Here is a 13,190-nt window from a genome sequence, read left to right as displayed (position 1 = left end):
CATTAATTAAGCGTTGTCGTCCGAGCACAACAGCACGGACAGCCACTGCCATTGATGGCAATGATAAAAAAGGGAATAACAGAAAAAAACATAGTTACCAAATGAGAAATAAATATATTCAAAGTATTTTATTTTGAAAATAAAAAAAATAGAACTGAAAACACATTAAATGTCAACAATCTAAACAATGAAAAAAATAGAAGAACAGAAAAACTAATGAAAACAAAGTTCAGACATTTATTGCTCGTTTACTGCTATTATTATTAAGTGTTAGTAGCCATTTGAAATTGGGTGCTTGTTTTTTACGCCATCTCCCTAATTTTGTCGTTTTATTTCCCCGTTCTTTTTTTCAGCGCCCAACTTTTGTCAACTACCATTGCGAGAGGACACAAGAGATGCTCTTAAATTTGTTAAGATGATAAACATGCAACAGCAACAACCTAGCCATAGTCAGCATAACTGCCGCACCATTAACAACAACCAACAAAGTCTGGCGAACCCCAGGCATTTGCTGTCACATGAGCCACAATATCCGCATCAACGGCAGCAGCAGGAACAGCAACAACAGCAGTATGAAGTGTTGCTGCTGCAACGGCAGCAGGAGCCTCCACCACAGCATCTGCAACAACACACACATCAGCATTTAAGACATAAGTCGTCGTCATTGTCATTGCCACCAGCCCCATTACCATCACCACCACTACCACCACCGCTGTCACCAACACCACAACGAAAACCCCTGCATTTACAGCAACAAATTGCTGTTAATTTAAAACAAATTATAAATGCCCATTTAAATATCATCCGATGGCATTTCCTGGTGATATTTCTGCTCTGCAATTGTATAGGTGAGTAGTTGCCAGCCTTTTGGGGTTTTTGTAGTTGTTTTGCTGCTGTTGCCTCTGTTAATTTTTGCTCTGACTTTGACTGATGTTTGTGTTTGAGTTTTGCAAACAAAACGTATTCTCTTCTTTTTAACTAAATGAACGCTCGTTATTTTTTATTTTATTTTATAATATATTATTGTATTGTATTTATTTTTATTCGATTATGATTTTTGTTGCAAAACTCCCACAGCGTTTATATGCAGTTGTTTATATTTATTTTAAAGAAAATCTACATTTTAAATCAGCTTTGTGACATGCGTGGTTTAAGAGGAATTAACGGTTAGGAGCTTTAATCAAAATTCATTTTTTTATTTAAAAGAGGCAATTTTAAAATAAGCATAACGAAAATAATGAATTAATAATGCAAACTTAATAAAGCCAACTAAATAGTGATTTGTTAAGAGCTTGATAATTTTTTTTTTTTTTTAAAAAAACGCATAAAATTTGCAAAATCTCATCGGTTCTTTATTTGAAACGTTAGATTGGTCCATGACATTTACTTTTTGAAGATAATTTCATTTAAATGTTGACCGCGGCTGCGTCTTAGGTGGTCCATTCGGAAAGTCCAATTTTGGGCAACTTTTCGAGCATTTCGGCCGGAATAGCCCGAATTTCTTCGGAAATGTTGTCTTCCAAAGCTGGAATAGTCGCTGGCTTATTTCTGTAGACTTTAGACTTGACGTAGCCCCACAAAAAATAGTCTAAAGGCGTCAAATCGCATGATCTTGGTGGCCAACTTACCGGTCCATTTCTTGAGATGAATTGTTCTCCGAAGTTTTCCCTCAAAATGGCCATAGAATCGCGAGCTGTGTGGCATGTAGCGCCATCTTGTTGAAACCACATGTCAACCAAGTTCAGTTCTTCCATTTTTGGCAACAAAAAGTTTGTTAGCATCGAACGATAGCGATCACCATTCACCGTAACGTTGCGTCCAACAGCATCTTTGAATAAATACGGTCCAATGATTCCACCAGCGTACAAACCACACCAAACAGTGCTTTTTTCGGGATGCATGGGCAGTTCTTGAACGGCTTCTGATTGCTCTTCACTCCAAATGCGGCAATTTTGCTTATTTACGTAGCCATTCAACCAGAAATGAGCCTCATCGCTGAACAAAATTTGTCGATAAAAAAAGCGGATTTTCTGCCAACTTTTCTAGGGCCCATTCACTGAAAATTCGACGTTGTGGCAGATCGTTCGGCTTCAGTTCTTGCACGAGCTGTATTTTATACGGTTTTACACCAAGATCTTTGCGTAAAATCTTCCATGTGGTCGAATAACACAAACCCAATTGCTGCGAACGGCGACGAATCGACATTTCACGGTCTTCAGCAACACTATCAGAAACAGACGCAATATTCTCTTCTGTACACATTCGTGTGGTTGGTTTAATGTCCAATAAAGTAAACTGAGTGCGAAACTTGGTCACAATCGCATTAATTGTTTGCTCACTTGGTCGATTATGTAGACCATAAATCGGACGTAAAGCGCGAAAAACATTTCGAACCGAACACTGATTTTGGTAATAAAATTCAATGATTTGCAAGCGTTGCTCATTAGTAAGTCTATTCATGATGAAATGTCAAAGCATACTGAGCATCTTTCTCTTTGACACCATGTCTGAAATCCCACGTGATCTGTCAAATACTAATGCATGAAAATCCTGACCTCAAAAAAATCACCCTTTATAAGAAATAACTCAACCAAAAGAAACAAATTAGTTCAAAATTTTGAAGGAAGGAAAATATGACAAGGACTTTCTACAAGCCGCAAAAGTGTAATAATGATTATTATTATATATTTTTATACCCCCAGCCATATGGCTAGAGAGGGTATATATATCATTTGATACGGCCAAAATGGTTTTAGGTCCTAGGTCTATGTGGACGAAATCCGCTTCAAGACGTTTGTAGTCGATGTCGATGTCCGTGCATCCATCCGTACGTCGCGCACGATAACTGTCGAAGGGATTATCCGATTTGATCCAAACTTGGTTCATCCTAATATTATTGTCAAACTTAGATAAAGTCCGGAGATGGACAAAACCGGTTCACTCTTTCTGGCACCTTCTCCCGAAAAAATCGAAATTTAAAAAAAAAATACCTGTACAGAAAGGGAAAGGATAATCTGATTTTGCTCCAACTTTGCAAAACCTTATACGTGCATCAATGGTCGGTCAGTTGCGAAAATGGACAATATTGGTCCACTACATCAAGAAAATGCCTTTCAACCAGAAACCTGAAATTAATGTGGAATATATGATTTTGCACATACTTTGATATAAATGTTCGATTTTCTTGTAATTTTTCCTATACCAATAGTTTTACCTCTATTATAGTAAGTATGAATTCGATCGACTATATCTGGTATCCCACGCACATTTGAACATTTTCCAAAAATTATCACGTATCTCAAATAAAGTGAAGGAAATAACTAAAATAGTCTAAACCTGGCAAATCGCAATACTTACATCATATTTATTTAGGTCCGATACGTCCTAAGTCCTACTCCGTATAGGGTCAACAGTTAAAATAATCATAACAGAAGTCTAAATATATTTAAATAATTTAATAAAGTATGCATCTGTCGGTAAAACCGTCTGATTCTTTTAAACCAGTTTTTATACCCTTCACCACAATGTGGTTAGGTTATTATATCTTTGTGCATTTTTTTTGTTTTTTTTTTTTTTTTTTTTTTTGTAACATGGAGAAGGAACCGATTAAGACCCATAGTTCCTTCTGATGATCTGCATATAATCACATTCTGAGACGATTTACACATATCCGTCCGTCTGTGTGTCTGTCAATGTATTTTTGTAAACAAAGTACAGGTCGGTTTAGATTTATATATAGCTCCCACATATCTTTTCGTCCGATTTCATTTTTATTGTGCGCCAAATGAGTAATAATCGTGCAAATAGGATGTGTTTCAGCACATCCGACCGAAATCATTCCAGAAACAAGTTCTTCAAAATTAGTGAAGTTTTGTCAAGATCGGTTCAGATTTGGATAAAGCTCCCATATATATATATATATATATTTATCCGATATCAGGTTTATTGTGCATGAAAAAACTGCAACCAACTTCATACTGCTGTCATTTCTATACCACTCGTCCGACAGCTGTTAAATTATTCCAGTGACTGCTCATTATATTGTTTACAAGAGTACAAAAGCATTTTGGTGAGAATTTTCCAGAAAACAAGTTATTCGTGATGGAATTTAAGCGTGATAGACACAAGTGGGTATCGTTTAGCACTCCAGCATTTAAATGTGAATAAATCTTTTGCGTCTCGTACAATCGCTCGTTACCGTGATACTAGTAGCGTTGCACGACTTCAAGGAAGTGGACGGAAGAAAACAGCAAAATCAGCACAAATGGTTCGAAAAGTAGAGAAGCGACTTGGTAGAAACCTGCATCGCAGTGGCCGAAAAATGGCTCGTTAGCTGAACATATCGCAATATTCCATTCGCAAATATTGAAAAATGAGCTCGGGTTAAAGCCATTGATATCCCAAAAAGCGCAAGAACTTACACCGCAATAGAAAGAAAATAGACTCAAAAGAGGATCAGTCTCTTCCAGCTGAAGCGACTGTATTTTGATAACCTGATTGAAGTTGTTAAAATTGAGAACACCCTATTTGATCATAATGCCAATTTCTGGAGGTTATGACAAAGTTGGCACGATCGATGTTTATTGGCCGTAAGATTGTGGGTTCATTAACTTAGTTGTTAGGTTATTCACACTTCCAAATAATCGTAGGAGATCCCATAAAGAATTTTTCCGTGACCAGCATACCAATTTAAGTCGAGTTATAGGCGCCCTCTCGTCAGTGCGACAATCTGTTGAGATCAGCGGTTTGGAGTTGAAAATAGTCTATATTTGTCCGAGTTGAGCTATATTCACCACAAAACTTATCCTCATGGCATTCTTTAGTTTTGAGGTTTCAACAAAAATTTTATAGAATACCGATCATAGGTCCACCAGTAGGTAAAATAACCTAATAGCAGTTTCTTGTGGCCATATATATTTGTTATACCCTCCACCATAGTATGGAGGGTATATTAAGTTTATCATTCCGTTTGTAAAACATCGAAATATACATTTTAGACCCCACAAAGTATATATATTCTTGATCAGCATAAAATTCTATGTCGATTTAGCGATGTCCGTCTGTTTGTCCGTCTGTGGAAATCACTCTAGCTTCTGAACGAGATGAAGTAAGTTAATAAAATTTTACTCAAATGTGTATTATGTCTTCAGGACTTTTGGTATTGAAAATTGGCCATGTGGGTCCACGTCTTCGTATAGCCATCATATAACGGTTTTTATGATTTTAGCTACATTATTCACCGGATTTGTTTCGAATTAGTTATTTGAAGTTCGCAATGAATACTACAGCCTAAGACAGAAAATTGTCTGTGTAGGTCCACGTCTTCGTATAGCCCTCATACAACGGTACCTCCCGATATTCGGTACTTTTATGATTTTAGCGACATTATTTACCGGATTTGTTTCGAATTTGGTATTTGAAGTTCGAAGTGGATACTACAGCCTAAAACAGAAAACTGTCTGTGTAAGCCCACGTCTTCGTATAGCCCCCATTCAACGGTACCTTCCGATATTCGGTATTTTGATGATTTTAGCGACATTATTCACAGGAATTGTTTGAAGTTCGCAATGAATATTACAGCCTAAGAAAGAAAATTGTCTGTGCAGGTCCACGTTTTATAACCCCCATGGTACCTCCCTATATTCGGTATTTTGATGATTTTAGCTACATTATAAACAGTTTTTTTTTTCAAGTTTCTCATTTGAATATTGTAATAGCTTATGACAAAAGTTGCCAGGTCCACGTCGTCGTATGGACCATAATATACGGCTACATTCGGTATTTTTAACATGTTAACCTAATTTTTAACGGATTTTATTTGTGTGTTTTTTTTTTTTTTTTTTTTTTTTTTTTTTTTTTTTTTTGAAAATCGGCCCGGCCAAACTTACAGCTTTTTTACTTGTTTAGATTTCAAGCGAATTTTCCAGCATATGTATAGGCTTAGAATAAAGCTCAGAGAAGTTTTTGTTTTTAATATTGTCAATATAGATCCATACCGATCCTAGCTTTGACATAAACTTAATAGGGGGCACTGTTTGATATTCCTGTCTTAGTGACTGTAATATGGAATCGAGTATTTAAAATAGCTCTAGATATCACTAGCTTAATTTTAAGCCATTTTCAAGTTTCTAATTAAAATTTGTGATGGTAAAAAAGTTACATAATTAAATTTTATTTGAGATATGTAACTAATTTTAAATTATCTATAATTTTGGAACAAAATCTCAATTTTGTTGCCCTTGGCAACATAACATTTACAGCTCCTCTTAAACCACACATTACTTACCCTAACAATTCAATACCTTTATTGCATTTAAATATTTATTTATTAGAAAGATGAAAAAAAAAATACAAATGCTTTTAATTATAAAACTAAACACATTTTGTTCTTGTTGTTATCAAATCTCAAAAAAAAAAAAAATGTATGAAATCAAAGATTTTTGCATTTCCAACAAAATTTACTCTCAAATCTCACCGTACTCAACACGACACGGTTACGTGGGACCGCACTCGATGGCATCCTCCACATCCTCGTCGTCGTCGTCTTCGTCGCTATCGGCAACGTTCTCATCGCACAATCAACCCTCGGCTGCAGTCAGTGCATTCGAACCGGATTTCGTAATACCCTTGGAAAATGTAACGGTGGCCCAGGGACGTGATGCCACCTTTACGTGTGTTGTCAATAATTTAGGCGGTCACAGGGTGAGTGGAGATTCTGCAACACCGGCCAAGGTATGTAAACGGTTTTAAAGTAAGAAAGCGTTATTTTTCTTTTTATTTTACAACTTTTTATTTGATTGATTTTTTCAACCTTTTCAAATCACCTTGATTATCTAATTTCTCTTCACCCAAAAACAAGCCAAAGAGCACCAATGCACCAACAATAAATTACAAAAAAAAAGAGCAATTAAAAAACAAATATTTTCTTATTTTTCTAACAAAGTAGCAAAGAGAAATTTCACCAGAAATGAAAAAAACAGAACTCACTAAGAAGATTTATTTCAAGCACAAAATTGCACCAGCACCACTAGAAAGCAATAATGCACTTTTCTTTTTCTTTCATTTTTTCTTTACCATTTTAAAGAATATTAAAAAAAAATATTTTCACAAAAAATTCCATTTTCTTTTATGCAAAAAATTTTTCAATTGGCTTTGTTGATAATCTAAAGAATACACCTACTGACACAGTAGGTGGTTGGTATGTAAGGGATATATCTGAAAGAATTTTGTATTTTTTTTTTTTTTTTTTTTTTTTTCAACAAAATTTCAGGAATATCCTTTTCATGTGGCACACCTTAGTTTTTTTCTTAATCAAAATGAAGAAAGCTAAAAATATTGATTTCAAACCTTCTATTAGTGATGGGAAGTCAAAGGGAATATTCTTTAGTTTTCTTAAGTAATAGCTTATTTGAGAGAAAGGAATTTTTAATAAAGCCTTTGGATTGGCTCTTCTTGAGGTTGTTTTGTAATAATGAACTCTTTTGATCTTTTGATGATTTTTCCAATGTGTGAAATAGGTATGAAATGTATGGCATACTTTTTTAATAGTTTTAAGATATATTAAAAGTTTGATTGGGCCAAAAACGAAACGAAATATTAGTCCTAGACCCATGATGTTATATATCGATCTTCCTATTTCTAGCTAAGTCGATCTATATATGTGTGTCCGTCCGTCCATTTGTCCACGTTAATTTTTTATCACGCTACAGGGTTATGATCGGAATAGAATGGAATTAGGCTTACAATCAGAATGGAGGATGGATCAAAACATTTTTTTTACTGATTATGCAGTCGACATATGGGTCAGAGTTATAGACCAGTCTATAATATAACATAAGGTTTGAACTTAGGAAAAAGCAGAAGTTTAATGTTTTGGATGTTCATCGGGTAATATTTTGAGGGTGAAATGGACAGTAACTTTTGTGTGAAAAATACCAACATTTTCGTTCAACCGTGATTTCCGTTCATAGAAACAAGAAGGGGTGGGCCGATATGTATCACCTTCACACCAGATACTGTGTTAGTATAAGTATTGGGATTTGCGAAGTTTAAAAGAAATCATATGCTTATTTCGCATATTATGAGAGATATAAATATTGTGACCCACTTGTGCCCATCCTATCCCATCTTCACATCAGATCTTTCGATAGTAAAATTATTGAGTTGCGTGAAATTTAAAGAGAATCAGATACTTATTTTGCTTTTATGGGCATTCTGTTATTGGAAATATTGAACCCTTTGTGAGCATTTGTTATTCAAAATTTGACCCCTTTGTGGGGCCGATATCTACCATATTCACAACACATCTTCTGTTAGTAGAAATGTTGGAATGTGTGAAGTTTAGAATTAATCAGATGCTTATTTCGAGTTTCATGATTGATGAAGTTTTGCAAAATTTTGACCCGTGTTGTGGGAGATACCAGAAAAATTGTTCCGATATTTTTCATATTCAGGGGAGGTACCAGAAGAAGAGGACCGATATTGAACATTTTTGGCTTGTTTGTTCGGGATACCATAGTATTTTGTTGTTGGAAATGGTCAGGCTTAATCCCTTTATTGTTGTTTTTATAAAAACAACGTTTGTTTATTAGTGGAGAACGGTGGTAATGTTTACCAGGGGGTAAAAAAAATAACTTCTATGACAAAAAAACATGTTTTACACAAGTAACGAGATCGTAAGCTCAATAGAAGAGGAACCAAAGAATTAAATAAAACTAATATTCTTTTGGAAAATCTCCTAAATCGTACAACCGCACTTATAAACATTTACATCTTTCTCCACTTGTTATGTTTTCGTTCAACCTGAACGAAGTAGCATAACCATGTAAGTTGGTTTTGTCTGTTACAAGAAAAACTCCTTCGTCGACCGTGCCTTGTCTATTAATAGAGAATACGCAGGTTTCGGAAAGAGCCACCAATCCTCATCATCATCATTATAATAATATTAGTCCCTTCGGCTGTCCAAAATGTCTCAGAAAAATTAAATATCTATTGGTATTTAGTTGACACCATGGTGAAATTAAGAAGGTAAAGTCATTTCAAATAAGCAATCCCATCTCTGCATTTTCTGTAACTTACCTAGGCAAATATCTCTGCATAAAAAAAAAAGATTTACATCTCTGATTTGTGTGTATACAATGGATTTTTAAATAAAAATTTTGACAATGAAATGTTGTCAAAGAAAAAAAAAATTGTTATCATATCATCATGGTTGAAACTTGTAATTGACACTGAAAATCTAGACTATTTTTAGGTTTTTGGTCCATTTTGAATACTAAATATTTTGCGAACATCTGCAATGGGCTTCTATTTTGATTCTAACCTACCCCCTGCAACATTTCGTGAAGATTGGACGATATTTGCGACCTGAATGTAATGGAAAATAAGTCAGTTTTTTTTTATTTTTGTGCTCAAAAGTCATGGTATACCTTACAAGCTAAATATTATCCGATGACGGTCCAAATTGGTCGACTTCTGCCCAGCCCTAAACTCTAACTCCATTCGAAATTCCGCGTCGATTGGTTTATAATTGTGAAATTTTGATTTGAAGAAAAACTTTCTGCTTTTGGTCCAATTCAATATTAAATATTTTGCTATAATCTCCAAAATCTACAGGCTTCCTGCACCTTCGATATTTGGCTATATATTTGTCAACGAAATCAGCAGCAGTGTAAAGGTCTGTGGTGCACCTTTCATATATTTGAGATTGTGTTAATTTTTGAAATTTTTCATACAAAATTACTTCTCAGGCTAAATATCATCCGGTAACCATCTAAAATGATAGGCTTCAGCACTGTCCAAAACTCTTCTACTATAGTTGTGACTTGAATATAACACCCACAGCACATAACGGTTTATGACCCTAGGTCTCTTTGGACCAAATCCATTTCAGGACATTTGGAATCGATCTGTCTGGCTGGTGTGCATGATAACTCTCGAAGAGCGATTCTCTATCTCCAATTTTTTCAGTTACCAAAAAAAAAAAATCGATAGAAATAAACTGCTTAAAAGTTCGGTAATTAACGAAATTTTTCAGCGAGTTAACGAAAATTAAGTAGTCAGTAATTCATATCCATAACAACAGGGTTTTCAAATTAATTTTTGGATTTTTATACCCCACAACACCATGTGTTTTATCGAAATATTAGTCCTGAACTATCTTTCCAATACATTGGGTAAGGCGTGTCATATACGAAATTTTTGAAATTATCATCAGATCCTCACAAAATATTGGATGGGGGATGGGTGAGTGTCAAAGTTGTTTTTCAGGAAGTTCGCAAAATTTTTAGGAGTTCAAATGGACCAAAAAATGAAAACTGCCCCTATTTTGCAGCCACTTTACTCAACAAAAGACCAATAGACATGGAATTTTTTTATGAGGTTAGAGTTTAGAACTGGACATAAGTCTAGCATTTCGGATGACAACTTTTGTTAGATTTTACACGGCGTAAGTATGCCAAGCTATTTTTTTTTGCAGGATTGTATTGAATTATTTAAAAAATTCGACCAAAATGGATTTGCACCCAAAATTTTTTTTTTGGGGGGGGGGTGTGTTTTCCCAATATATTACAGTGCTGTATATTGTCCGGCAGACAATAGTCATTTATTACAACTCAAATAAGAAAACAGCTAATTTCGGTCGGGTCGAACTTTTAATACTCTACACCATTGACACTTGAAAAAAGAAAAACAAAAATCCGTCGAAAAATACCGCTCAAAAGGGAAACCGATATATGGGGCTATACGAAGACGCAGACGCATAAACTATTTTTTGTCATGGGTTGTAGTTCTAATTACGAACTTTAAATACGAAATATGATATCATCAAACTGGAAACAATTCCGGTGAATAATGGCGCTAATATCATCAAAATACCAAATATAAGGAGGTGCCGTCATATGTATATGGAGAAGTGAGCGTGAATAGACACTTTTTCGACATAGGCTGTAGCAAAAATAAGTTAGAGAATCCCACTACTGACTAATCCTGGCTGTGTTGTAGGGTCGATCCTTTTGGTTGGCATATTCATAGCTTTCTTAGAAGGTTGCGAAAATGACCCAACAGTACCTATCACAGAAGGATTAATAAATTTCTCAATTAACAATAATTATTTTTTAAATGCCGCATTCTTACTAAAGCAGCAATAAACAACTCATTTCCTTGATTTTTTGTCTAATTATTTATTTTCCGCAAATGTTTTTAAATTACTATATTTTTTTATTTTCCCCTGTGTTTTTCATTTGTATATTTTTTCCATATAAATCAATAAAAAAATCTATGACATATTTATTAGCTCCATTATGGAAGTAGACAAAAGTGGCAAGTAAAAAATAAATGTTAAATAAAAAAGCAAAACAATAAATCGACATGTTTACCATTTTCTTTCTCTGTGTTTATTAATTAAATAATTAATTGAATGTCATTAAAATATTCATCATAAAATTTATTGTGGTTCTCCACAATAATGCGGATGTGTGTGTGTGGCTTTGAAAGATCATGGTCAAAATAATGGTAATGTGGAGAGACTTTAAAATATGAAAAACAAATGGAAAATATTAATTATCGATTAAAAATGTGTTGAAATGTATAAATTACTGATATAATTTAATTTATTTAAAATTCGGAAAAGAATGTGACTTTCAGATAAGATGCTTATTTTAGATTATTTTGGTGAAAAAATTGTTTTTTTTTTTTTTTATACCTTCCACCATAGTATGGAGGGTATATTAAGTTTGTCATTCTGTTTGTAACACCCCGATATATTCATGTCAGACCCCACAAAGTATATATATATTCTTGATCAGCATAAAATTCTATGTCGAGCTAGCGAGATCCGTCCGTCTATCCTCCTATCCGTCTCTGGAAATCACTCTAGCTTCTGAACAAATTAAAGTAGATTGATAAAATTTTACTCAAATGTATGCTATGTCTGCAGGACCTTTGGTATTGAAAATGTAGGTCCACGTTTTGGTATACCCCCCATATAACGGTACCTCCCGATATTCGGTATTTTGATGATTTTAGCGACATTTTTCACCGGAATTGTTTAAAATTTGGTATTTGAAGTTCCAAATGGATACTATAGCCTAAGACAGAAAATTGTCTGAGCAGGTTCACGTCTTCGTATAGCCCCCATATAACGGTACATCCCGATATTCGGTATTTTGATGATTTTAGCGACATTCTTCGCCGGAATTCTTTCAAATTTGGAATTTGAAGTTCGAAATGGATACTCCAGCCTGAGACAGAAAATTGTCTGTGCAAGCCAACGTCTCCGTATAGCCCCCATATAACGGTACCCCCCCAATATTCGGTATTTTGATGGTTTTAGCGACATTATTCACCAGAATTGTTTCAAATTTGGTATTTGAAGTTCGAAATGGATACTACAGCCTAAGACAGAAAATTGTCTGAGCAGGTCCACGTCTTCGTATAGCCTCCATATAACGGTAAGTCCCGATATTCGGTATTTTGATGATTTTAGCGACATTATTCACCGGAATTGTTTCAAATTTGGTGTTTTGAGATCCAAATGGATACTACAGCCTAAGACAGAAAATTGTCTGTGCAGGTTAACGTCTTCGTATAGCCCCCATATAACGATATATCGGTATTTTGATTATTTTAGCTACATTATACACCGAGTTTTTATACCCTACAACACTATGTGTTGGGTGTGTTATAAGTTTGATTGGGCCAGAATGTATGTAACACCTCGAAATATTGGTTTCCCATATAGGAAAGTATATATGGATCTTCCTATCTCGCCGAGCTGAGCTGATCTAGCTATGTATGTCCGTCCGTCCGTCTGTCCATGTTAATTTGTAATCAAGCTACAGGTTTCTTTTGGAGATGATTAGGGGTTGAAATGGACCAAATACTGAAAAAATGTCGGATTTTGCAGTAGCTATACAGGTCGCAATTATAGACCAATCGACGCGGAATGTAGCTAGAGTTTAGGGCAGGGAAGAAGTCTACCAATTTGGATGGTCATCGGATAATATTTAGCGGGTAAAATAGACCATATCTTTTGTGTTAAAAATATTCAAAATTTTTTATTTAACTGCGAATATTTTAAATCCCGGCGAAATCACAAAGCCATGACAAGGTTACTTCGGATCTTTACATTGATGATAACATCCAACAAATCGGATATATAGCAAAATATGTGCGATATACATGTCTATCAA

The 13,190-nt window shown here is 34.8% G+C and overlaps 1 protein-coding gene across 1 annotated transcript in view; it reads left to right on the top strand.

The window, feature by feature from the left end:
* Window positions 1–219: 219 nt before the first annotated feature.
* Window positions 220–13,190, top strand: part of LOC101895362 (cell adhesion molecule DSCAML1) — a 79,791-nt gene continuing 66,820 nt past the window's right edge. The window contains exons 1-2 of the mRNA XM_059121753.1: window positions 220–848; window positions 6,596–6,702. Coding sequence (XP_058977736.1) covers window positions 416–848; window positions 6,596–6,702 — 540 coding nt within the window. The 5' untranslated portion in view covers window positions 220–415. The remainder of the gene's footprint in view (window positions 849–6,595; window positions 6,703–13,190) is intronic.

This window comes from Musca domestica, unplaced genomic scaffold, assembly GCF_030504385.1.
Source record: "Musca domestica strain aabys unplaced genomic scaffold, Musca_domestica.polishedcontigs.V.1.1 2, whole genome shotgun sequence".
Taxonomy (NCBI): Eukaryota; Metazoa; Arthropoda; class Insecta; order Diptera; family Muscidae; genus Musca; species Musca domestica.
Note: the sequence above shows the minus strand (reverse complement) of the source record. Positions and strands in the feature narration are given on the sequence as shown.